We start from the raw sequence: 27,468 nt of genomic DNA on the forward strand, positions 1-27,468 counted from the left end.
ATTCATATACCCATCCAGATGCCTTTTAAATGTTGTCATTGTACCAGCCTCCACCACGTCCTCTGGCAGCTCATTCCATACACACACCACCCTCTGTGTGAAAAAGTTGCCCTTTAGGTCTCTTCTATATCCTTCCCCTCTCACCCTAAACCTATGTCCTCTAGTTCTGGACTCCCCCAACCCAGGGAAAAGACTTTGTCTATTTACCCTATCCATGCCCCTCATGATTTTATAAACTTCTATAAGGTCGCCCCTCAGCCTCTGACACTCCAGGGAAAACAGCCCCAACCTATTCAGTCTCTTCCCCCCCCCCCCCAGCTCAAACCCTCCTACCCTGGTAACATCTTTGTAAATCTTTTCTGAATCCTTTCAAGCGTCACAACATCCTTCCTATAGCAGGGAGACCAGAACTGAAAGCAGAATTTAGTTAGCCGCGCAGGCTTATTTCTCTGTTGTTTAATTTCCTACATGGTCACTGCTTTGTTTGAGAGAAAAACACCATCTCATGTGGCATGTGGAATGCTCTGCCTAAGAGTGTAGGGGGTGGAATGGTTGAATTCAAAAGGGAATTGGATTATTACTTGGAAAGGTAGAGGGGTGTGAAGTTACGGGGTAAAGATGGAGGATTGCTGCTATAGGAATTGTTCATTTGGAGGGCTGACCCAGACTTAAAATCCTTACAGTGTTGGGGCAGACTATTCAGTCTATCAAGTCCAAACCAACCCTCTGGAGAACATCCAACCCCATTTCTGTAACCCTGCATTTCCCATGGCTGATCCACCTAACCTGCACACCTTTGGGCTGTGGGAGGAAACTGGAGCACCCGGAGATGTGTTGGTTTTCATTAGCTAGGGGATTGAGTTTAAGAGCCACGAGGTTATGCTGCAGCTCTATAGAGCCTTGGTTAGACCACACTTGGAATATTGTGTTCAGTTCTGGTCACCTCATCACGGGAAGAATGTGGAAGCTTTAAAGAGAGTGCAGAGGAGATTTACCAGGATGCTGCCTGGACTGGAGGGTGTGTCTTATGAAGGAAGGTTGAGGGAGCGAGGGCTTTTCTCATTGGAGCGAAGGATGAGAGGTGACTTGATGAAGGTGGACAAGATGATGAGAGGCATAGATAGAGTGGATAGCTAGAGACTTTTCCCCAGGGTGGAAATGGCTATCATGAAGGGACATAAATTTAAGGTGATTGGTGGAAGGTTTAGGGGTGATGTCAGAGGTAGGTTCTTTACACACAGAGTGGTGGGTGTGTGGAATGCACTGCCAGCAGTGGGAGTAGAGTCAGATACATTAGGGACACTTAAGTGACTCTTGGATAGGCATGTGGATGATAGTAAAATGAAGGGAACGTAGGTTAGTCTGATCTTAGACGAGGACAAAAGGTTGGCACAGGGTTGAAGGGCCTGCACTGTTCTACAAAGCTCACACAGGCACTAGGAGAATGTGCAAACTCCACACAGACAGTCACCAGCAGGTGGAATTGAACTCAGGTCCCTGATGCTGTGAGGGAGTGTACTAACCACCGAGCCACCGTGTCACCCAATGATGAAGTGCCTGGTCTGCTTTTGTGCTGAAACAATTCCGTGATTAATTTTTCCAGCGAATTTGTCTCTAGCCCTGTTTAATTTCTAAAGTCAACAGAGTTTGACAGAAATGAATGTGTAAAGTTGTTAATAATTATTCTAAACGCTTTGTTATTGAAACAGGGTGTAATTGACAGATACCTCAGCAGGAACACAAACAGCACTTACTGCTTTTTATCAGTGCACCATAGAAAGCACTCTGTCCGGATGCATCACAGCTTGGTTCAGCAACTGCTCTGCCCAGGACTGTAAGAAACTACAGAGAGATGTGAACACAGCCCAGTCCATCATAAGCCTCCCATCCACTGACTCTGCCATTAATTCCCGCTGCCTCCTGCTGGCAAACATCCATCAAAAACCCCTCCCACCCCGGTTAGACCCTCTTCCATCCGGCAGAAAACATAAAATTATGAAAACACGTACCGACAGATTCAGGAACAGCTTCTTCCCCGCTGTTATCAGACCGATGAACAGGACCTCTCAAATGTTAAAGTTGATCTTTCTCTGCACCTCCTCTGTAGCTATAACACTGTGTTCGGTTATTCCTGATTTGATTTGATTTGATTTATTATTGTCACATGTCCCAAGGTACAGTGAAAGGTTTTGTTTTGCATGCAGCACAGAGACATCACACCAGTGCATTATGGTGATATGTACTTATGTAAGCTATGTTTGCCTGGAACAGCACCTAAATCAATACTTTGCATTGTATCTCCAGACATGCAACAATAGTAAATCAAATTAAATTGAAATAAGGTTTTGTCATCAGGTGTTCCCTATCAAATTCCATATCTTAGAGTCATTGAGATCTACAGTTTGGAAACAGACCCTTCGTCCAACCCGTCCATTCCGATCAGATATCCCAACCCAATCTAGTCCCATTTCTCAGCATATGGCCAATATCCCTCTAAACCCTTCCTGTTCATATACTCATCCGGTTGCCTTTTATAGAGATCTTTGAAGGGTTGGGTAAGAGCCTACTTTGAAGATGTCACTAACGTGAAAGTTGCTGAAAGAAAGGACAGATTTGTCAGGGCACTGCATCTCTTTACTTCTCTTTACTCTTTTGTGGGATGTGGGCTTCACGAGCCGAGGATTGGTTACCCATCCCTAATTGCCCCTTGAACCGAGTGGTTTCCTTGACGATTTCAGAGGGCACTAAGAGTCGACCGCATTGCTGTGGGTCTGGAGTCACATTTAAACCTTGGCCTGATTAAGGACTCATCCTGTCGCCTCTAGTATTTGTAGGAGCAGCAAGTAGGCCATTTAGCCCATCGGGCCTGCTTGCTGTTCATTAAGATGACGGCTGATTGCACACTGCCATTCCTCTTACTTACCCAAGCCTCTAACCCATGGCACCGGTGGGTAGGACTGACATTCCCTGGGAATCTTTCACAATCAAACCCTGTCATGTTTCTGCTTGAAGTCTCTTGTGGGACCCTGATAGTGCCTGAAAGCACACTGTGTTTGGACATTGTCCACAGAGAAACCGTCAAAGGATCATCAGTTTTGGGTCTCGAAGATGGCTTTCCCATTTTATCAACACTTTCTTGACCCATGATACTCCACCTCTGAAAGATTTTTACTTTAATGGAGAGTTATTTTGGTGTGGCCCATTCTTTGCTTTCCCCAGCACTTCCCTCCAAGGTTTGACTCCTCTCCCGACCCTCCATGACTTTTTAAAATATTAATTGAATGAATAAAGGCACTTGAGTTTTTATCAAAGCTGTTTTGCTGCCTGAACGCTGGTAGGTGTCCCACTCTCAGCAAACAGTGACAGTGCATTGACGGAGATTGGTTCTAATATTGTCTGTGGTTCCACATAGAACAATACAGCACAGTATAGGCCCTTCAGCCCTCAATGTTGTGCCAATCTATGAAACAAATCTAAAGCCCATCTAACCTACACTATCCATGAGACTACAATTACCCATAATCCGTGAACAACTGTGTCCACCATCCCTGAGTGCCCTGGTCAGAAATGGACATTGAATTGAATTGATTGAATTAGTTTTATTGTCACATGTACTCACATGTACGGTGAAAGGTTTACAAGTCGCCACTTAATGGCACCATCTTAGGTACATGGTAGCCCAGTACTGATTCCTCAGGACAAGTTCTCAGGAGAAACAAAATTAGAAAAATAAAATAAGAAGTCCAGCATTACAGGTCGTAGGAATAAATCGGAACACAGAGAAATAAGAAGTTTGGATCAATAGACCTTCCAACCTGGTCGATGTTGACTGAGCTGTTTAGGTGACATCATTGTTGCCATCTATTGCTGTATATAGTCATTGATTCACAACAGCATGGGAGCAGGCCATTCAGCCCATCACATCCAGACCAACCCTCCAAAGAACATCCCATCCAGACCCACCTGGCTGCCCCATCCCCATAATCCTGCATTTCAGGAAGGGTTTGGAGGGATATGAGTCGGGTGCTGGCAGGTGGAACTAGATTGGGTTGGGATATCTGGTCAGCACAGGCAAGTTGGACCAAAGGGTCTGTTTCCGTGCTGTACATCTCTATGACGCTACCCCACCTAGCCTGCACACCCCTGAAAACTATGGGACAATTTAGCATGGCCAATCCACCCTGACCTGAACATCTTTGGACTCTGGGAGGAAACCAGAGCACCCAGAGGAAACCCACACAGACACGGGGAAATTGTGCAAACTCCACACTGACAGTCGCCCGAGGCTAGAATCGAACCTGGGTCCCTGGCGCTGTGAGGCAGCCGTGCTAACCACTGAGCCACCCTGGAAGTGTTGCAATATGACCTCCCTCCAAGTGAATTTCCCACTCCAATAGAGTGGCACAATGGTCTTGCACCTCCTTAATTCTTAATGAACGACCAGTTAGAAAACAAAAAGACACAGAAGGGGAGGCAATTTCTTAACTGTCCAGTCCAACTTAGTTTCAAGTCCCACACCAGAGAGCAAAGCGCAAAATCCAAGTTGCTACCCCATTGCAGCCCTGTTTGGGGAGGAGTGGGGATGGGCTTGATTTTTCGGGTGAGATGTTCGACTGAGATCCCATCTGCCCTCTCGCATGTAACTGCCCAGCAGCGAATCAGAGAAGAACGGTGGCGTTCTTCAAAGTGCGCTGACCCCAATACCAGAGAGAGCTGATCAAGCCGCTGTCTGTGGGATCTTGCTGTGTGCAGCCCAGCTGCTGCGGTTCCCCCTGGTGCACGTCAAAACGGCTCTTTGGGGTGTGTCAAGGTCGTGGGAGGGCACTGTATAAATTCAAGGCGTTCTTAACTGCTCTTGTTCATGTCCAAAATGTTTATTATTGGTGGAGGCTGTGGGGCTCAATTGGCTGATCTGTGATGCACAATTCCACCAACAGCGTGGGTTCACTTCCCACACTGGCTGAGGTTACCATAAGGGACTCTCTGCAATCTGTCCCCTCGCCTGAGGGTGTGGTGACCCTCAGGTTGAACCACCACCAGTCCTCTCTCTCTCTTTCTGTCTCTCTCTCTCTATGTGAGAGGAGGAGATGGTGACTTTACCTTTGCTTATTAGCTTAGATTCCCTACAGTGTGGAAACAGGCCCTTCAGCCCAACAAGTCCACACCAACCCTCCGAAGAGCAACCCACCCAGACCCATTCCCCTACATTCACCCTGATTAATGCACCTAACACTGTGGGCAATTTAGCACGGCCAATTCACCTGACCTGCACATCTTTGGACTGTGGGAGGAAACCAGAGCACCCAGGGGGAAACCCACGCAGACACTGGGAGAGTGTGTAAACTCCACACAGACAGTTGCCCGAAGCGGGAATTGAACCCAGGTCCCTGGCGCTGTGAGGCAGCAGTGCTAACCACTGAGCCACCGTGATTGACAACAAATGAATTCCATGAAAATTGTAAAATTTTGCTCAGCCCAGGGTGCAGGAGGTTAAAGATTAAATCCTGGGAGCATTTCTTGAGGGTTGGCAACCATTGGGACATGTGTCCTGTGTCAATTAGTTTGCAATTTTGTTTTATTTTGATGAGGGAAGTCTAAATGCATTCGCAAACAGCATGTTTCAGTCCAAATCATCATCCTGTGCTTGGTCAGTGGTCAACCTTGAAGGGAGAACTCGATGGACAAGTTAACGAAAAGTATTTGCAAATATTCATGTGGGACACACATTTCCCTGGGTGGGGTATGGCAAACATTTCAGCAAGAAACGAAGTGGTTTTGCAGGAAAAGAAAGAAAGCCTTAAAATGTTTGAGTTAAAGATCACATATAACCAGGTAATAGTCCAACAGGTTTATTTGGAAACACTAGCTTTTGGAGCGCTGCTCCTTCATTAGGTAGCTGTAGAACAGGATCATAAGACACAGAATTTCTGGCCCTTCAACTTCATTAAATTTTTGAAGCTGTCTAACCTCTGACAGAGGAGTGATGTAGCAAGACAGAGGTCAAGTATGAGAGGTTTACCAGTTCCCTCAAGGCTTTTCTGTGAGATAATTTGTTAACGACTTAGCAAGTCTTGCTGTGGAGTTGGTACTGTCTGTTCCTCTGGTCCAGAAGCTCTGCATTCGCGTTGCACCTCAGCACCTATTGGCCGTGGTAAATGTGGTCATAATACAGTCAGGCAGGTTAATTGTCGATATTTTCTTGCTGTTGTCAAAACTGGAGGTTTTAAGTTATACGGAGTGATTACATGATTTACAAAGGTCCGACTTGCAAATACCAGCAGTTAACAAGAGGGATCCCATAAAGGTATAACTTAAAAAACCCAATACAGGTTGTTCTGCATTTGGTTAACGCGAATTGGCTGTAACGCGATTGATGAATTGGGGACACTGTTTCTAAAGTGTGAACTTTTAAAGCATGTGTTGGCTGTAACACGATTACATCGCCGACACTTTGAGCGCTGTTTCTAAAGCCCTATTTTTCTATCGCGCGGGGTTGCACAAGAACACTACCATTACGTTGTAGAAGAACTACCTGTATACAAATTTTTCCCATACTGAGTGTTCCCATTATCCTGCATTGTGTTCTGACTTGTTTATGAATCGACTTGCACACAGACTGCAGAGTGGGACCGCCAGTACAAATTTATAGCAATGAGATTCCTTGATTCCTTTTCCTAATCAGTCATAGCCGTGTGGCAGGAAGAATAAAATAGGATTTGTCGTTTGCAACGTGTTAATACATCACTGACAGCTTTTTACCAACAAAGTTCTGGTCACCCAGTTATAGGAAGGACATTATTAAGCCAGAGAGGATTCACAGGAGATTTCCCAGGAGATTTCCCAGGATGTTGCTGGGAATGGAAGGCTTGAGTTATAAAGAAAGGCTGGAATTTCTTTTTCACTGGAGTGTAGGAGGTAGAGAGGCAACCTTATGGAAGTTTACAAAATACGGAGAGGTATGCAAAGGGTGAATGGTAGTTGTCTTTTCCCTGGGATGGGGGATTTCAAGACTAGGGGGCATATTTTAAGGTGAGAAGAGAGAGAGTTCAAAAGACAGGAGGGGCAATTTTTTTAAGACAGGGGGTGGTTCGTGTGTGAAATGAATTTTCTGAGGAAGGGGTGGATGTGGGCACAGTTACAATGTTTAAAAGACATTTGGATAAGGACATGAATAGGAAAAGTTTGGAGGGATATGGGCCAGGAGCAGGCAGATGGGGCGAGTTTAGTTTGGGATTATGGTCGGCACGGACTGGTTGGTCCGAAGGGTCTGTTTCCGTGCTGTGATTCGATGTCACTAGTTCCTCTCACGTTCTCTTTAGAGGTCTTACTATTTGAGGTGGTAACCTACCCTATGCGGTATGCAGTTTGGGAGTTATAGCAACCATGTTCTGCCATCACTTCACTGATCATTCATTCACCATGATGACAGACAGCCTTAGAGACTAGGAAAATAGGAGCTGGCCACTCAGCCCTTCAAGCTTGCTGCCCCATTCAATAAGATCATTGCTGATCAATCGACTCAGTCCCCTGTTTCCACTTTCTCAGCCTGTAGATCCCTTTAACCTTAACAATGACATCTAACTCCATCTTGAAAACATTCAATGTTTTGGCCTCAAATGCTTTCTGTGGCAGAGAATCCCACAGGCTCCCCCCTCACCCCGAGTGAAGACACTTCTCCCCATTTCAGTCCGAAATGGCTGACCCCGTTTCCTTAACCTGTGATCCCCAGTCATCAGGAACATCCACCTGTGTTTACCCTGTCCAGTCCTTTTGATTTGACTTATTACTGTCACATGTACCTAGGTACAGTGAAAAGTTTTGTTTTGCTTACCATACAAAGATCGCAGAGTGATAGAACAGAGCGAGGAAAACAAAGTTACAAGAAGGTGCACATAAAGCAAGATCAGCGTTAGACCTGGAATTTGAGAGGTCCATTCAGAAATCTAATAACAGCAGGGAAGAAGCTGTTCTTGAACCTGTTGGCACATGTGTTTAAGCTTCTGTGTCTTTTGCCTGACGGGAGGGATTATAACCAGGGTTGGGAGGGGTCATTGATGATGTTGGTTGACCTCCTGAGATAGTAAGAAGAGTAGATGGAGTCAATGAATGGAAGGTTGGCTTGTCTGATGGTGTAGGTCAGGCAGCATCCAAGGAGCAGGAGAATCGACATTTTGGGCACGAGCCCTTCTTCAGGAAGGGCCCGAAGGATGTGCCCGAAACGTCGATTCTCCTATTCCTTGGGATGCTGCCTGACCTGCTGCGCTTTTCCAGCAACACATTTTCAGCTCTGATCTCCAGCATCTGCAGTCCTCACTTTCTCCTTGTCTGATGGTGTAGTCCTGTTAGAATTGTAAAGGTTTCTACAGGATTGACCCCTTATTCTTCCAAACACTTTGCATTTACATAGTACCTTTTACCCCCTTAGGACATCTCAAACCATTAGATTAGATTACATTACTTACAGTGAGGAAACAGGCCCTTCGGCCCAACAAGTCCACACTGGCCCTCCAAAGAGCAACCCACCCAGACACCTTCCCCTCCGTTTACCCCTTGACCTAACACTATGGGCAATTTAGCATGGCCAATTCACCTGACCTGCACCCGGGGAGAATGCACAAACTCCACACAGACAGTTGCCTGAGGCAGGAATTGAACCCGGGTCTCTGGCGCTGTGAGGCAGCAGTGCTAACCACTGTGTCACCGTGCTGCCCATTTGGGTTGGGATATCTGGTCAGCATGGACAAGTTGGACTGAATTCCATGCTGTACATCTCTATGACTCTATCAGTCATGGCAGGATTCAAACCCAGGTCCCCAGAACGTTACCAGAGTCATCAGGCTAATGCTCCAGCAACAATACCACTAGGCCGTTACCTCCCCTAGGTAGTGAAAGGGATGTGGGTTCAAATCTCACAGTGGTAGCTAGTGGAATTTAAATTCAGTCTGGAGTTGGAAGCAAGTATCAGTGATAGGGACCTTAAAATGTGTCATGAAAAACGATCTAGTTCACCAATGTCCTTCAGGGAAGGAAATCTGCCGTCCTTACTGAGTCTGGCCTACGCGTGACTCCAGAACCACAGCAACACGGTTGACTCTCAGAAATGGGGTCAATCCCATTAAACCATTACAGAAAACTCAAACAACACTGTGTGGAAGTCCAGGACCAGAGAGTGTAGTCTCAGAATACAGGGGTACCAACTGAAGCCTGAGATGGGGAGGAATTTCTTCCCTCAGAGGGATGTGCATCTTTAGAACTCCTTGCCGCAGAGAGCTGTGGGGGACAGAGTCCTTGTGTATATTTAAGGCTGAGAGAGATCGATTCTGGAACAGTCGGGGAGTCAAGGGTTACTGGGAAAGGGTAGGAAAGTTGATGTGAGCAATGTTGGATCAGCCATGATCCTATTGAATGACAGAACAAGACTTGAAGGGCCACATGGCCTTCTCCTGTTTCTATTTTTTCTGGTTTAATGAACATACAGTAGTGAGCTGCAGTGGTTCAACTGTCATCTAGCCAGCAAATACTCACCCCCCCAAGAACAAATGGGAAAAAATGTGTACAGCGATTCCTCGGGGAGAGGAGATTTTCCAGCAAAGGTCTTGACTGGTTTCTCGGACTGCTCACATTTTTAAATCTTTTATTCTTAGCCCTTTAACTGAGCGGCTTGCCAGGACTATGTCAGAGTCAACTGCATCACTCTGTCAGGAGCAATGTTTCCCAAATGCTCCCCCCACCCCCACCATGCTTTCTCTAACTTGATATTCCAGATTTTGTAGAGTCATAGAATCCCTACAGTGTGGAAGCAGGCCATTCGGCCCATCGAGTCCACACCGACCCTCTGAAGAGCATCTCATCCAATTTATGAACTGAATTTAAACTCTACCACCTGGTCGAGAGGGGGATTTGAACCTATGTGGTCAGAGGTTTTGGATTACCACTTTATTGATATTACCATGAGCCTATTGCCTCTTTGGAAAATAATAGAGGGGGAGATTATTGCGGATGGTCCAATTTGAGATCCTACACATGATGAAGATTAAAGTCAGATGGGGGTTTTTATAACTGGTCTGATTGCCACTGTAACAAACATCAGGACAGGTGGTGAAGGTGTTAATGATAACCCTGTCTGACGCATACCCACCAGAGCCTGGTTCTCCTGTCAACAAACTACCGGGCTTTGGCATGATGTGCCAACTGTCCATTCTGCCAGTTGGGTTTCTAACTCGGTAAAGTCACCATTGTCTTTCCAGACCATAGTCCCACTCTCTTCATGGGCTGGTTGGTGACCCCCAACACCTTCCTGATGTCAAGACCAAGTCAGCATAGAACATAGAAAAGTACCTCACAGAATGTGCCAAGGATTAATCCTAATCTAAAATAAAATAAGCTAATCTACGCACCCCTCAATTCACTGCTATCCATGTGCATGTCTCGTAGTCGCTTATCTGTCCCTAATGACTCTGCTTCCACCACCACCGCTGGCAACGCATTCCATGCATTCACAACTCTCTGTATAAAGAACCTGCCTCTGACGTCTCCTCTATACCTTCCTCCTAACACCTTAAAACTATGACCCCTTGTGCCAGTCAATCCATGCCCTGGGGAAAAGTCTCTGGCTATCGACTCTATCTTTGCCTCTCATTACCTTGTATACCTCGATCAGGTCACCTCTCTTCCTCCTCCTCTCCAGAGAGAAAAGTCGGAGCTTAGTCAACTTCTCTTCATAAGACAAGCCTTCCAGTCCAGATAACATCATGGTAAGCCTGCTTTGCACCCACTCCAAAGCCTCTGTATCTTTCCTATAGTAAGGTGACCAGAACTGGACACAATATTCCAAATGTGGTCTCACCAGGGTTTTGTAGAGCTGCAGCAAAACCTCCCAACTCTTAAACTCGATCCCCCTGTCAATGAAATCCAAAACACCATATACTTTCCTAACAACCCTATCCACTTGGATGGCAAGTTTGAGGGATCTATGCACTTGAACACCAAGTGAACTCCACACTGCCAAGAATCCTGGCTTTAATCCTATATTCAAGTTTGATCTTCCAGAAAAGAAATGCATTACTTTGCATTTATCTAGGTTGAACTCCATCTGCACTAGCCCCACTCCCTCATTACAGAGAGAGAGAGAAAGCTGGTGGTGGGTTAACCCGAGAGTCACCGCGACCCAGGCAAAGGGACAAGGTGGGAAGCGCAGCTAACACGGGAATCGAGCCCACCCTAGCGGCGTCACTTGCATTGGAAACCAGCTGTCCAGCCAACTGAGCTAACCACCCGACACAGGTGAGCTTGCAGAGCCCTGGGAACATGATGTGAAATGCACACACAGCAGCTAACCCCAGAGGTGTTGAGTGAAGTCTACAGATTTGAGTATTGCTGACAACTGATTGCAAATGCGCCCCCATGTTGACGCCGTCACTGTTGACTCTACAGCAGCCTCCATCCTGGTAGGGGCTGCCACCACGGTGAACAGTGCAGTGCTGCTAGAACTGAGCTCCGGGTCCTGCAGCATGTAGGAGCAGGTTTTGCATTCTGGCTTGCTAATTACCCGTGACAGTGTGTGAACCGCGCGCCTGCATATCTCCTCAGAATGTTGCTGAGCTTGTCTACCTGCTTTCAAACTTCTAGCAATGCCTTAACACTGCCCCTGCTCCCACTCACCCTCCAGGCTGTTTCTGTGGGACCCTCACTACAAACGTTACAGCACTGGCCATTGTGCATCTCCAATCTGTAGGACCTTAGTCAGTCTCCATTAGCCGTACAGCTAATGGTATGTGTTACAGATGCTGGTTACAGTCATAGAGATGTACAGCATGGAAACAGACCCTTCGGTCCAACCCGTCCATGCTGACCATATATCCTAACCTTATCTAGTCCCATTTGCCAGCATTTGGCCTACTCATGTACCCACCCACTTGCCTTTTAAATATTGTGACTTGACCAACCTCCACCACTTCCTCTGGCATCTCATTCCTTACCACCTTCTGCGTGAAAAAGTTGTTCCTTAGGTCCCTTTTAAATCCTACCCCTTTCATCTTAAACTTATGCCTTTGAGTTTTGGACTCCCTTACCCTGGGAAAAAGACTTTGTCTATTCACTCTAACTATACCCCTCATGATTTTATAAACCTTTGTAAGGTTAGTACTCAGCCTCCGACGCTCCAGGGAAGACAGTCCCAGCCTGTTCAGCCTCTCCCTGTAGCTCAAATCCTCCAACCCTGGCAACATCCTTGTAAATCTTTTCTGAACCCTTTCAAGTTTCACAACATCTTTCCAAAAGGAGGAAGACCAGAATTGAATGCTGTATTTCAAAAGTGGCCGAACCATTGTCCTGTACAGCCACAACATGACCTCTCAACTCCGACACTCAATGCACTGACCAATAAAAGAAAGCATAACAAACACTACAGGGAGAGGCTGAACAGGCTGGGGCTGTTTTCCCTGGAGCATCGGAGGCTGAGGGGTGACCTTAGAGATTTACAAAATTATGAGGGGCGTGGATAGGATAAATAGACAAAGTCTTTTCCCTGGGGTGGGGGAGTCCAGAACTAGAGGGCATAGGTTTAGGGTGAGAGGGGAAAGATATAAAAGGGACCTAAGGGGCAACTTTCTCACACAGAGGGTGGTACGTGTATGGGATGAGCTGCCAGAGGAAGTGATGGAGGCTGGTACAACTGCAACATTTAAAAAGGCATTTGTATGGGTATATGAATAGGAAGGGTTTGGAGGGATATGGGCCAGGTGCTGGCAGATGGGAGTGGATTGGGTTGAGATATCTGGTCAGCATGGACGGGTTGGACCAAAGGGTCTGTTTCCGTGCTGTGCATCTCTATGACTTTATGACCTTCTTCACTATCCCATTCTACCGGCAACTCTACTTTCAAGGAGCTATGAACCTGCACTCCAAGGTCTCTTTGTTCAGCAACACTCCCCAGGACCTTACATTAAGTATATAAGTCCTGCCCTGATTCGCTTTCCCAAAATGCAGCACCTCACATTTATCTAAATTAAGTCCATCTGCCATTCCTCAGACCAATGGCCCATCTGATCAAGATCCTGTTGTAATCCCTTCTCTGTCCACAACATCTCCAATTCTTCTTTTGAACCGAAGGCATTTGGATTGGTTTTGGGTTGACATAGTCCAAAGAATTACATGGAAGCAGGCCATTCGGCCCAACTGCTCAACTCTGGTGTTAATGCTCCTCCTATCCTATTTCAGTCTCCTCTCATTCCTTGATAGTTTCTACCGGTCGGCGAACATTCACACCATAAGGAGGCAATAATTTGGGACTAAGAGGGAGAGAAACGACTTCACTCGAGGGAGTCTGAGTCTTGAGGATATCAATGAATCGATTTAAGGCTGAGACAGACAGCTAATGGGTCTCTCTGGGTGTGGGGAGGGTGTGCGAGAGCGGAGTTGAATCCCAAGTTTAGCCATGACCATATTGAGTGGCAGAACAGGCTCAATTGGCTGAAAGGTCTAGTCCTGTGTATCTCACAGTCTCCCCTCACAATTCCCCTTTGAGTGCATCTATGCCAATAGAAAATAGAACAGTACAGCGCAGAACAGGCCCTTCGGCCCTCGATGTTGCTCCGACCTGTGAACTAATCTAAGCCCATTCCCTACACTATCCCATCATCATCCATGTGCTTATCCAAAGACTGTTTTAATGCCCCTAATATGGCTGAGTTAACTACATTGCCAGGCAGGGCATTCCACGCCCTTACCACTCGCTGAGTAAAGAACCTGCCTCTGACATCTGTCTTCAATCTATCACTCCTCAATTTGTGGCTATGCCCCCTCGTACAAGCTGATGTCATCAGTCTTGGAAAAAGACTTGCACTGTCTACCCTATCTAATCCTCTGATCGTCTTGTATGTCTCTATCAAATCCCCTCTTAGCCGCCTTCTCTCCAATGAGAACAGACCCAAGTCTCTCAGCCTTTCCAGATAAGACCTTCCCTCCAAACCAGGCAACATCCTGGTAAATCTCCTCTGCACCTTTTCCATCGCTTCCATATCCTTCCTGTATTGGGGCGACCAGAACTGTACACAATATTCCAAGTGCGGCTGCACTAGCGTTTTGTATAGCTGCAACATGACATTACGGCTCCGGAACTCAATCCCTCTATCAATGAAACTTAACACACCGTATGCCTTCTTAACAGCACTATCCACCTGGGTGGCAACTTTCAGGGATCTATGTACATGGACTCCAAGATCCCTCTGCACATCCACACTACCAAGAATCTTTCCATTGACCCAGTACTCTGCCTTTCTGTTATTCTTCCCAAAGTGCATCATCTCACATTTAGCTGCATTGAACTCCATTTGCCACCTCTCAGCCCAGTTCTGCAGTTTATCCAAGTCCCCCTGCAACCTGCAACACTCTTCCACACTGTCCACTACTCCACCGACTTTAGTGTCATCTACAAATTTACTAACCCATCCACCTATGTCTGCATCCAAGTAATTTATAAAAATGACAAACAGCAGTGGTCCCAAAATAGATCCTTGTGGCATACCACTAGTAACCGGATTCCAGGCTGAATATTTTCCATCAACCACCACTCACTGCCTTCTTACAGAAAGCCAGTTTCTACTCCAAACTGCTAACTCACCCTCAATCCCATGTCTCTGCATTTTCTCCAACAGCCTGCCATGTGGAACCTTGTCAAAGTCTTTACTGAAGTCCATATACACCACGTCAACTGCGCTACCCTCATCCACATGCTTGGTCTCCTTCTCAAAAAAACTCAGAGGTTTGTGAGACACGACCTGCCCTTGACGAAATTATGTTGGACTATCTGCAATCAAATTGTTGCTTGCTAAATGATTATAAATCCTCTTACAATCCTTTCCAAAATATTTCCCACAACAGAAGTAAGGCTCACTGGCCTATAATTACCTGAGTCATCTCTGCTGCCCTTCTTGAACAAGGGCACAACATTTGCAATCCTCCAGTCCTCAGGTACTAAACCTGTAGACAATGACAACTCAAATATCAAAGCCAAAGGCTCTGCTATCTCCTCCCGAGCTTCCCAGAGAATCGTCTGATAAATCCCATCCGGCCCAAGGGACTTGTCTACTTTCACTCCTTCTAGAATTGATAACACCTGTTCGTAACTAACCTCGATCCTTTCTAGTCTAATATCCCATATCACATTCTTCTCCTCTACAATATTCACCTTTCCCTGAGCAAAAACAATGAGAAATATTCATTTAGCACCTCTCTGATCTCCACAGGGTCCATACGCAACTTCCCACTTCTGTCTTTGATTGGCCCTGTTCCTACCCTAGTCATCCTTTTATTCCTCACATACCTATAGAAAGCTTTAGGGGTCTCCTTTATTCTATTTGCTAAATTCTGTTCATGTCCTCTCTTTGCTCTTCTTAACTCTCTTTAAATCCTTCCTCGATGATCTGTAACTCTCTATCGCCTCATCTGTACCATCTCGTCTCAACATCACATAAGCCTCCTTCTTCTGCTTAACAAGAGATTTCTGTAGTAAACCATAGTTCCCTTACCTTATCACTTCCTCCCTGCCTGACAGGGACATACCTATCAAGGACACGCAATATCTGTTCCTTAAACCAGCTCCACATTTCGAATGTCCCCATCCCCTACATTTTGCGACCCCATTCTATGCATCCTAAGTCTTGCCTAATCGCCTTATAATTGCCCTTGCCCCATCGATAACTCTTGTTCTGTGGCATGTACCTATCCGTTTCCATCGCTAAACTATGGTCACTCTCTCCAAAGTGCTGATCTACCACTAAATCAAACACCTGGCCTGGTTCATTACCAGACACCAGATCCAGTGGGGCCTCCCCTCTTGTCAGCCCTTCAACATACTGTGCCAGGAAACCCTCCTGCACACATTGGACAAAAACTGATCCATCTGACGTACTAGACTTATAGCATTTCCAGTCAATGTTGGGGAAGTTAAATCCTCCATATTGATCTCCCTGTTCCTTTCACTCCTATCCAGAATGGTTTTGACAATCCTCTCTTCCACATCCCTGGAACTCTGCGGAGGCCGATAAAAAATTCCCAGCAGTGTGACCTCCCCTGTTCTGTTTCTAACCTCAGCCCACACTACCTCAGTAGACGGGTCCTCATCAAAAGTTCTTTCAGCCACCGTTATACTGTCCTAAACAAACAAGGCCACACCTCCCCCTCTTTTACCGTCTCCCTGATCTTAATGAAGGATCTTCACCCTGGAACCTGCAACATCTATGGCCGAAATGGCCACAACATCGAAGTCCCAGGTACCTATCCATGCTGCAAACTCACCTACCTTATTCCGGATACTTCTGGCGTTGAAGTAGATACACTTCAAACCAGCTTGCTGTCTGCCAGCACATTCCTGTGACCGTGAAATCCTGTCCCTGTCCTCCCTACTCTCATCCTCCTGTGCACTGGAACTACACCTCCAGTTCCTATCCCCTGCTAAATTAGTTTAAACCCACCTGAATAGCACCAGCAGATTTCCCACCCAGGACCTTAGTACCCCTCTGGTTCAAGTGAAGACCGTTCTGTTTGTAGAGGTCTCACCTTCCTCAGAATGAGCCCCAATTATCCATGCACCTGAAACCCTCCCTCCTGCACCATCCTTGCAGCCACGTGTTTAGCTGATATCTCTCCCTATTCCTTGCCTCGCTATCACGTAGCACGGGTAACAAACCAGAGATAACAACTCTATTCTAGCTCTCAGCTTCCACCCTAGCTCCCTGAAATCCTGCCTGACATCCTTATCCCTCTTTCTACCTATGTCGTTGGTACCTACATGGACAATGACTTGAAGCTGGTCACCCTCTCTCCCTTCAGGACCCCAAAGATACGATCCGGGACATCACGGACCCTGGTACCTGGGAGGCAACACACCAACCGCGAGTCTCGTTCGTTCCCTACAAACCTTCTATCTGAGTCCCCAATGACTAACACTCTCCTCCTTTCCCTCCTTCCTTTCTGTGCAACAGGGACAGACTCTGTGCCAGACACCTTCACTCCAATGCATGCCCCTTGTAAGTCGTCCCCCCCAACAGTATCCAAAACGGTTTACTTGTTTTTCAGGGGAACGTCCAAAGGGGATCCCTGCACTGACTGGCTTTTCCCCCTTTGAACAGTTACCCAGCTTTCATCGTGCCTAGGAGTAACTGCTCCCTTGTAAGTCTTATCCATCACAGCCTCTGCTTCCCTTCACTAAGGTAATGAGTTCCACGTTCTCACTACTCTCTGGGCCGAAGAGTTGTGTTTTTACATCGGTATTGTGGTTATTAATGAACATCTGACAGTAACGACCCTGAATTTTTGATCTTACCTCACGCAGAAAAAAAACTTTTCTTTTATACAGTGCATCTCTCGACCGCCCCCCCCCCCACACGGACTTCCCAAGAGACTGATATTAACCACCAAAGGCACACTTTTTGCAGGGTACTTGCTGCGTTGGGTCGCTATGTCAAACCATGCAAGTCCTTCATCACTTTAAAGAGCTCTGTCAAATCCTGCCCTGACACCTCCCCTCAAATCTTCCCAACCCCAGCCCATCTGATCTCTCATGACACCTACAACCGGCCGTGTTTCGGTTGTATGTGGTGCTGCCAACATCACCACGCTTTTGTTTACTGTTCTAGCGTCGTTAATAATGGGCCATCAAACTGTCATGGGTCAATCTGTCTAACATACTGTTTGTAAATTAAGCATTCTGAGTCAAATATTTTGTCAAATGTCAAAATTCTGTGATTGCATCTCGCCAAAAGGGGAATAAGTTTCAAATTGACCCTTACTGGTTTCTTATAGAATCCCTGCAGTATAGAAACAGGCAGGTTAGCCCTTGAAGTCCTCATCAAATCTCTGAAGAGCCAGTCCCAAACCCTACCCTATCCCTGCATAGCTAATCCACTATAGCCTGCACGCTATGGTTAATAACCCATGGCCAATCCATCTAGCCCACACCCTATGGTCAATAACCCATGACCAATCCACCCTAACCTGCACACTATGGTCAATCTCCCCACGCCGAATCCACCCTGGCCTACACACTATATTCAATTACCCCATGGTCAATCCATCCACTATAGCCCACACCCTATGGTCAATTTCCCATGGCCAATCCACTCTAACCTGCACACTATGGTCAATCTCCCCACGCCGAATCCACCCTGGCCTACACACTATATTCAGTTACCCCATGGTCAATCCATCCAGTATAGCCCACACCCTATGGTCAATCTCCCATGGCCAATCCACCCTAGCCTGCACACTATGGTTAATCATCCATGGCCAATCTTGCACATCTTTGGACTGTGAGAGGAAACCTACGCAGACACGGGGAGAATGTTCAAACTCCAGACAGAGAGTCACCCGAGGGTGGAATTGAACCTGGGCCCTGATGCTGTGAGGCAGCAGTGCTAACCACTGAGCCACCGATTTTGACTGTTGTTACAACTCCCGGCCCAATGAGATTAATTTAGTGACTCTCCTTTCTCTGATCTCTTCTGTGGCTCCTGTTTTGGTGATTCCCCTCAACTGGGACCAGGTGCTGCTCTGACTCTTGAAACCAAAATCAAAGGTAGGGCTGGTTTGAGTGATGGCCTAATGGTACAGGCACTAAACCGTCTGTTCAGTCAATGCTAGTTCAAATCCCACCACGGCAGATGGTAGAATTGGATTTTGGTTTAAATCAAAATGTGGACTGGTGGCATGGGATGAATAACTGTCCCTCAATCAGCATCTAGGAGGAACAAAGTAGATGGCTACCTGGTTGTTGTCGCATCCCCATTTGCGGGATCTTACTGCGCACACTGCCTCACCATTGCGATACTTCTTAACCTGCAAAGCAAAGGTGGTTGTGAAAAGCTCCTTTTTATTCACTGCCCCTGAAATAGGAATGGGGTAGGCCATTCGGCCCCTCGAGACTGCTGCGCCGTTCAACCAATCACGGCTGATCTGACGTTCCTCACGTCTGCCTCCTGCCCTTTCACTGTAACCCTTGATCAAGAGTCCATCTCTGTCTTAAACATACATAAGGACTGCAATGTTGTGTGCAATTCCGGTCTCCCTCCTATCGGAAAGATGTTGTCAAACTTGAAAGGGTTCCGAAAAGATTTAGAAAGATGTTGCCAGGGTTGGAGGGTTTGAGCTACGGGGCGAGCTGAATAGGCTGGGGGTGTTTTCCCTGGAGCGTCGGAGGCTGAGGGGTGACCTTATAGAGGTTTATAAAATCATAAGAGGCATGGATAGAATAAAGAGACAAGATCCTTTCCCTGGGATGGGGGACTCCAGAACTAGAGGGCGTAGGTTTAGGGTGAGAGGGGAAAGATATAAAAGAGACCTACAGGGCAACTTTTCCACGCAGAGGGTGTATGGAATGAGCTGCCAGAGGAAGTGATGGAGGCTGGTACAATGACAACATTTAAAAGGCAACTGGATGAGTATATGAATAGGAAGGGTTTGGGGAGATATGAGCCAAGTGCTGGTAAATGGGACTAGATTAGTTTACTATATAACCGCTCTGGTGGCATAGGGTCTTTCGCATTCACCTATTTTGGCACACTTCCAAGATATTCCCAGTAGCCCAGTTTTACTTTTGTCCAGGATTTCAGGTCGGCATGGATGAGTTGGACTGGAGGGTCTGTTTCCGTGCTGTACATCTCTGTGACTCTACCCTGCCCCACAGCTCTCTGTGGTAAGGACTTCCAAAGACTCACGACCCTCTGAGAGAAGAAATTCCTCCTCATCTTGGTCCTCAATTGGCACCCCTCAAATCTGAGACTGTGCCCTCTGATCCTGAACCCTCCCGTGGGGGCATTCATCCTCTCAGCACTGACCCTGTCCAACGCCTTAAGAATCTGATACGGCCGTTTCCTAGCCCTCTCCTTGGATACAGCTGATTGGCTGTTTCAGAGGGCAGTTAAGAGTCAGCCATGTTGCTCTGGGTCTGGAGTCACATGTAGGCCCAGACCGGGTAAGGTCAATTCTGTCTGATGTCCAGATTGTAACAATAGTTTCAACATTACTCTTTGATTTCTGGATTTGTTTTACAATTGAAACTGAATTCAGGTTCAGGTGGGTTTTGATCCCAACTCACTCAGACATTACCTGACTAGCGACCGTGCCACTAAGCCATCTCCTGACCCAAGATAAATGTAATTTGTTTTCGGATTGGGTACAGGACCTGGAGCACAGCTATTTACCATGTGACTGTTTGTTTCCCACTCAAACGAATTCTCATATTCCCATGTGGCTGTTTGCTTTGGCTTACAGAATCTTCTCATGCTTGGCACGGGATAGTCGTGTATTGTGCTAAATTCAGATCCTCCCACGGGTATAGCCTCCCTCTTCAACCAGACCCTCCTCAAAGCTGTCTCCCAGGGTGATGCTGCTTTGAGTGCTACTTAGGCCCCAGGACATGGTGGCTCGGTGGCTCAGTGGTTAGCACTGCTGCCTCACAGCACCAGGGACCTGGGTTCAAGCCCACCCTCAGCCAACTGTCTGTGTGGAGTTTGCACATTCTCCCTGTGTCTGTGTGGGTTCCTCCTACAGTCCAAAGGTGTGCAGGTTAGGGTGGATCGGAAATGTGGGGTTACAGGGATATGGTAGGGGGTTGGATCTGGATCAGTGTGGACGTGATAGGCTGCTCCCAAATTGTAGGGATTCTATGATGCCATTTCCCCCCCCACCTGACTCTTATCATGAGGAGAGGTCAGGAAATCTCATTAGCTTTGGTGATATTTCTGAGTGAATGATTTAAATTGTTAGAAGCATAGGGGCGGAATGGCAGTTCAGTGGTTAGCACTGCTACCTCACAGCGTCAGGGACCTGGATTCACTTCCCACCTCGGGCAACTGCCTGTGTGGAGTTTGCACATTCTCCCTCATGCCTGTGTGGGTTTCCTCCCAAAGGTGTGTAGGATAGATGGATTGGCCATGGGAAATTGCCCATAGTGTCCAGGGCTGTGTAGGTCAGGTGCATTAGCCACAGGAAATGCAGGGTTATAGAGATAGGGGATAGGAGTCTGGGTTGGATGTTCTTCGGAGGATGGATGTGGACTCGTTGGGCCGAACGGCTTGTTTCCACACTGTGGGGATTCGGTTCTACGATCTATGTGCAGACTAGGTAGATTGATCACGTGAAATTGCCCCGCAGTGTCCAGGAATGTGTGGGTTAGTCATGTGAGGTGAGTCCTGCCGAGATGCGCTTCAGAGGGTCGGTGCAGACTCAATGGGCTGAATGACCTTCCCTTGCACTGGGGGGATTCTAAGAACTTTAGCGATTAACTGAGTGAATAGGGGTCAAATTGTTGTCAAATTCAGTTCGTGTGGGAAATTGCTCTTTGCTTGCCAGCGATATACTACAAAAAACCATGGCGACTGAGTGACACACTCTGCTCATGCAGAAACAGGAATTGAATTGAATTGAACTTATTGTCACGTGTACCAAGGCACACTGAAAAGCTTTGTCATGTGAGCAATACTGGAATTGCTGGAGAAACTCAAACTCTGCAGGATCTGCAGAGAGAGAGAGAGAGAGAGAGACAAAGTTAGAGGCCTGGATCCAGAGAAGGGACACTGGACTTATGATGTTAATTGTGCTTTCTCTCTCCACCAATGCTGCCAGACCTGCTGAGTTTCTCCAGAACTTTCTGCTTTTGTTTAACTCCTTCAGCTCCTTTGCCTTTTATGTACAGCGCCCTATCGTTGTAAGGTTGCCAATTCTGGAGAGATTGATGGCTGCAGCTGCTGGAGAAATCAGAGTTGATACAGGGTGACGCTGGGAAAAAAAGCACAGCAGGTTAGGCAGCATCTGAGGAGCTAGAGAGTCACCATTCTCAGGCTTAACCCTTGTTCAGGGCTCAGTCCTAAACGTCTACTGTCTTGCTCCTCAGATGCTGTGCTTTGTAAACTTAACCATCGTCCCCAAACAGTTTTGAGCACAGTGGTCTGGAGTGACACTGTGCTGAGGGTGTGCTGCACTGTCAGGGGTGCAGTTTCTTACTTGGGATGTTACACGGAGTTTCGGCCTACCCTGATAGCTGGATGTAAAGTATTTTAGAAAAGAATGTGAGAATTCGGCTTGGAGACCTCCCTTAGCAATGTCCCCGAAACGCAACTGAAAAATAGAAAACACTTACCAAATCAGGGAGCGAAACAGGGTTTCAGCTCTACGGTGAGAGCTGAATGTTAAACACAGGCTGAAAACGTTGGAGCAAATCTGCAAGCTTGGCAGCATTTGTGTAAATAGAGAGAGAAAAACAGAGTTAACTATTGCACTCCAATGAGTGTAGTCTTCATCTGAGAGGAGGTGATGGCCTAGTGGTATTATCACTGGCCTGATAACCCAGGGGACCCAGGTTCAAATCCCACCACAGCAGGGATCCAATAAAAATCTGGCATCTAATGATGACCATGAACCTGTTATTTGGGGAAAAGTCTATCTGGGTCACTAATGCCCTTGAGGGAAGGACGCTACCATTCTTACCTGGTCTGGCCTACACATGACTCCAGACCCACAGCAATGGTGTTGTCGCTAAACTGCTCTCTAAGCAATAAGTGCTGGCATTAGTACTTAAGAGTGAATAAAGGGTTTAAAAAAAACCCCTGTAAGGCCAATCTGTCTGATCCAGGTTCCTGGATAACAAGAACTGTGGATGCTGCAAAACAGAAATTGCTGGAAAAGCTCAGCAGGCCTGGCAGCATCCGTGGAGAGAAATCAGAGTTCATGTTTCGGGTCCAGTGACCCTTCCTCAGAACTGAAACGATAATTCTTGATTTCTCTCCCCATATGCGACCAGACATGCTGAGCTTTTCCAGAAATTTCCGTCTATGCTTCTATTGGTCCTGGGTTTTTTCTGCATTCCATAAGCACCGACATATCTCTGCAGGATTACTCACCTCACAGACACAATAATAAAACATAGTTCCCTATTATGTTCTTCAGTTCACAGATATTTGCACTGTTTCCACCTAACCCACACCCCCCCAACTAACGTCCAACAATGAGACTGGAATTAATCAATTGTTCCCATACATATAAACAACGAAATCATTTCTGGGAAAGTCTGGTTCAGAGGACTGACTCATTGAGTGACTGCAACGTCATCAGCCTGAGACAATTCTCAGAAACAGAATTGCATACCTGAACCACAATTGTGGAGTTCCCAAAAATACAGAGGGAAAACTAGGGTGGGTGCAGTCACAGAATCCCTACAGTGTGGGAGCAGGCCATTCAGCCCATCCGATTCAGACGCAGACCCTCTGAAGAGGATCCCACACAGACCCACACTTGCCCACCTCTCATCACCTCAGGGAATCTCCCATCCACAACCCCCAACCCTCATTGTCCGTGAACCCCGCACTGCCCGATTCTACTTCCTACTGAAGATTCACAAACTTGACTAGCCCGGTCGCCCCATTGTCTCAGCCTGCGCCTGTCCCACTGAACTCATCCCTTCCTACCTTGACACCATCCTGTCCCCCTTAGTCCAGGAACTCCACACCTACGTCCGTGACACCCCCATGCCCTTCACCTCCTCCAAGATTTCTGTTTCCCTGGCCCCCAACACCTCATCTGAAGGAAAAACGCCTCATATTCTGCCTTGGGACCCTGCAACCACACCGGATAAATGTGGATTTCAACAGCTTCCTCATTTCCCCTCCGCCCACATTATCCCAGTCCCAAGCCTCCAACTCGGCACCGCCCTTCAGACCTGTCCATCACTCCCCCCCTTTAACCTATCACCTTCTCCCTCACCTTCATCCACCTATTGCGTTCTCAGCTACCTCCCCCCTCCCATTTATCTCTCAGCTCCACCCCACAATCCTCATTCCTGATGAAGGGCTTATGCCCAAAATGTTGATTCTCCTGCTCCTGGGATGCTGCCTGACCTGCTATGCTTTTCCAGTGCCACACTCTCAACTCTGATCTCCAGCATCCGCAGTCTCCATATTTCCCATGGCTAATCCACCCTAACCTGCACATCTTTGGACTGTGGGAGGAAACCAGAGCACCCGGAGGAAACCCACGCAGACACGGGGAGAATGTGCAAACACCACATACACAGTCGCCCGAGGCTGGAATCGAACCTGGGACCCTGGTGCTGTGAGGCAGCAGCGCTAACCACTGAGCCACCGTACCACCCCAAATTCCTATTCCTTACGTTTTTATCCTTGGGGAAAGTAAGGTTGAGTATTTTTTAAAAAGTAATCAATAAATTAGAGGCTCACTCCGGTACATTATCCCTTGACATTTGAAAAGTGCAATAGGCTTGGGTACCTAGGTGAGGGGGTGACCTCTAGATCAGGTTGGTGTGCCCATCATGGTTGAATAGTTGGACGTACACCTCTAGTCTCAAACACTGGGCATTGAGAGACTAGCATGTATGGGATGAGCTGCCAGAGGAAGTGGTGGAGGCTGGTACAATTACAGCATTTAAAAGGCATCTGGATGGGTACATGGATACGAAAGGGTTTGGAGGGATATAGGCCAAGTGCTAGCAAAAGGAATTAGTTTAGGATATCTGGTAGGCATGGACGAGTTGGACCGAAGGGTCTGTTTCCGTGCTGTGTACACCTCTGTGACTCTGAGTCGACCCTGCAGGTGGAAAAGGGCAAGGTGGCAATCCTTCCTCAATGACCAAAGGTACTGTAATGGGAATCCCCACCGAAATAACTGAATCTCTTCTGTTTTCCAGGCGCGGTTTCACGTGACGGGACGTCAACTTGCAAATTTCCCGAGTAGGTAGGATCCCCCACTCAGCCGCCAAACTTTACAGCGATTGGGAAGAGGATACACATTGGGGAACTTAACGGCGCCCTTCCGTCGCCATTGACCAGACTCCATTGGAAGCAGTGCACCCACCCTCCCCACCCCCCCTCACTCCCCTGACTGGATTTGTTCATGGAAACTGGTTGATCCCTAGCGGGGAGGACTGTCCCAGACCGTCGACTGGGTGACGTGCGTTTCAGGCGATGGGTTTGTCCAGGAGATTGGCGACACCGATGGCCTGAGCGCTCCCTGCCCCACGTCTCGCTCCCCCCCCCCCCCCCCCACCTCCCCCACAACCCCCGCCGAAGAAAATGTGCAACGTTAGCGATGAGAGCTGCGACGTGGACTCCCGGCTGGACAGCCTCTTCCCTCCAACGCTGTACATCTTCGTCATCGTCATCGGGCTCCCCACCAACTGCCTGGCCCTCTGGGCGGCCTACCTGCAGGTCAAGCAGAGGAATGAGCTGGGGGTTTACCTCCTCAACCTCTCCATCTCTGACCTGCTCTACATCGCCACCCTGCCGCCATGGATCAACTACTTCCTCCACCAGGACAACTGGATCCTGGGCCCCGAGTCCTGCAAGCTCTTTGGCTTCATCCTCTACACCAACATCTACATCAGCATCGCCTTCCTCAGCTGCATCTCAGTCGACCGCTACTTGGCCGTGGCCCACCCGTTGAGGTTTGCCAAGATCCGTCGGGTCAAGACGGCGGTTGTCACGAGCGTGGTGGTCTGGACGATCGAGATCATCGCCAACTGCGCCCCACTCTTCCACAATGAACTCTTCGAAGACCGCTTCAACCACACCTTCTGCTTTGAGAAGTACCCCATGGAAAAGTGGGTGGCCCAGATGAACCTCTACCGCGTCTTCATCGGGTTCCTGTTCCCCTGGATCCTGATGCTGTTCTCCTACCAGGGCATCCTCAAGGCCATCAAGGGCAACCTGTCCACCGAGAAGGGGGAGAAGGTGAAGATCAAACGCCTGGCCCTCAGCCTCATCGTCATCCTCCTGCTCTGCTTCGCGCCGTACCACATCATCCTGCTCCTGAGGAGCGTCATGTACCTGAGCAGGCCGTGGGACTGCAGCTTCGAGGAGAACATCTTCACGGCCTACCACGTCTCGCTGGCCCTGACCAGCCTGAACTGCGTGGCCGACCCCATCCTTTACTGTCTGGTGAACGAGGGCGCCCGCAGTGACATGACCAAGGGCCTGGCGCCGCTCCTGAAGTTCTTTGCCAGCTCCAAGTCGACGGATATTGCCCGGTCCGTCACCCTGGACACCCCTCTCTCCTCCAAAAAATCCCAATATTTCAACATTGAGCTGGTGGTACTGCGGGAGGACTGTATTCAAATGAAGACTTTGAGTTTATAAAGAATGAAGGACTAAAAATTAAAATCCAAGGGTTGAATGTTGTTTTAGTATTGTTAGCATCATAAATGTATTTTTATAACAGTCCTGTATGCGGCAATGATTTTTATTTTAAAAGAAACCTTATTTAAATCATTTTGAACTGCTGAGTAACCCTCCCATCAGGCCTCCATTTTCTTTCCTGCTGTCTATTTTGAGATTTACTTTGTCTCCTTCTCCCTTGCCGTACTTCCTGTGGCCACTGGAGGGTGGATGGGGGCATGCTTAGGATGGGCCAAGATGGCTGCCATGCCAACCCCAAGGGATACCGACTGGGGTCGGGTGGATTCCTGGAGTTTTCATCACATGATCACTCTTTCTGCCAATGGCCTTCCAGCACATACACTGGGGTGGGGAGGAGCCAACTAGGCATCACTCTGTCACCCGATTGGATGACGCTAGGCTCTCAGGCGAGCCACCATTTTCCCATGGGAGGTTCCTCCACGGTGGCTGCCAACATTGGGATTCATCTCCAGTTCCTGGAGCCTCCAGGAACGCTATACCCTCTGTCCACAATCTGACATCCGCTGCATGCCTCCATGTGGGTGCTCTGTCAAAATGGAGGTGTGTGGTGGGAAAACGAAACCCCGTCCTAAACATCTGGGCAGCTCTCGTACCCAGTCACCAGCTGTTTGTCAGCAAAACTATTTAAGGTGCTTGATGTGTTTGGCTAATATGTTAAAATGGATTGAAGATTGTCCTTGGATAACTGTTCCTTGCTTTAATTCTTTCACAGGATGTGTGCATCACCGACTAGGTTGCCCAACCCTAATTGCCCCTTGAGAAGGTGGTGGTGAGCTACCTTCTTGAACCGCTACAGTCCTTGTGGTATAGGGACACCCTTGGGGAGGGAGTTCCAGGATTTTGACCCAGTGGCGTTGAAGGAACGGCGATATATTTCCAAATCGGGATGGGGAAGTGGGACATTCGCAGGGGGTGGTGTTCCCATGTTTCTGCTGCCCTTGTCTGTCTAGATGATGGAAGTCATGAGTTTTGAAGGTGGTGTCTGAGGAGATGTGGTGAGATGCTGCAGTGCATCTTGTAGATGGTACACACTGCTGCGACTGAGGGTTGATGGTGGAGGGGACAGAATGTCAAAGGTGGTGGATGTGGGGCCAATCAAGCAGGGGGGGGGGGGCAGCTTTGTCCTGGATGGTGTTGAGCTTCTTAAGTGTTGTTGGAGCTGCCCCCATCCAGGGCAAAGTGGGGGGGTATTCCATCATACTCCTGTCTTGTGCCTTGTAGATGGTGGGAGTCAAGATTAGAGTGGTGCTGGAGAAGCACAGGAGGT

General features: G+C 47.8%; 1 protein-coding gene across 5 annotated transcripts in view; it reads left to right on the plus strand.

Annotated features, from left to right (window-relative positions):
• Window positions 1-27,240, plus strand: part of LOC122542804 (G-protein coupled receptor 4-like) — a 101,642-nt gene extending 74,402 nt beyond the window's left edge. For 4 of the 5 annotated variants that reach the window (XM_043680862.1, XM_043680858.1, XM_043680857.1 and 1 more), the window contains one exon: window positions 24,695-27,240. In XM_043680862.1, the coding sequence (XP_043536797.1) occupies window positions 25,080-26,141 (1,062 nt within the window). In that variant the 5' untranslated portion in view covers window positions 24,695-25,079 and the 3' untranslated portion in view covers window positions 26,142-27,240. Of the gene's footprint in view, window positions 1-11,163; window positions 11,284-24,694 lie in introns of those variants that run through there. The other variant, XM_043680860.1, reaches the window with a different exon arrangement.
• Window positions 27,241-27,468: the final 228 nt, after the last annotated feature.

This window comes from Chiloscyllium plagiosum, chromosome 41, assembly GCF_004010195.1.
Source record: "Chiloscyllium plagiosum isolate BGI_BamShark_2017 chromosome 41, ASM401019v2, whole genome shotgun sequence".
Taxonomy (NCBI): domain Eukaryota; kingdom Metazoa; phylum Chordata; class Chondrichthyes; order Orectolobiformes; family Hemiscylliidae; genus Chiloscyllium; species Chiloscyllium plagiosum.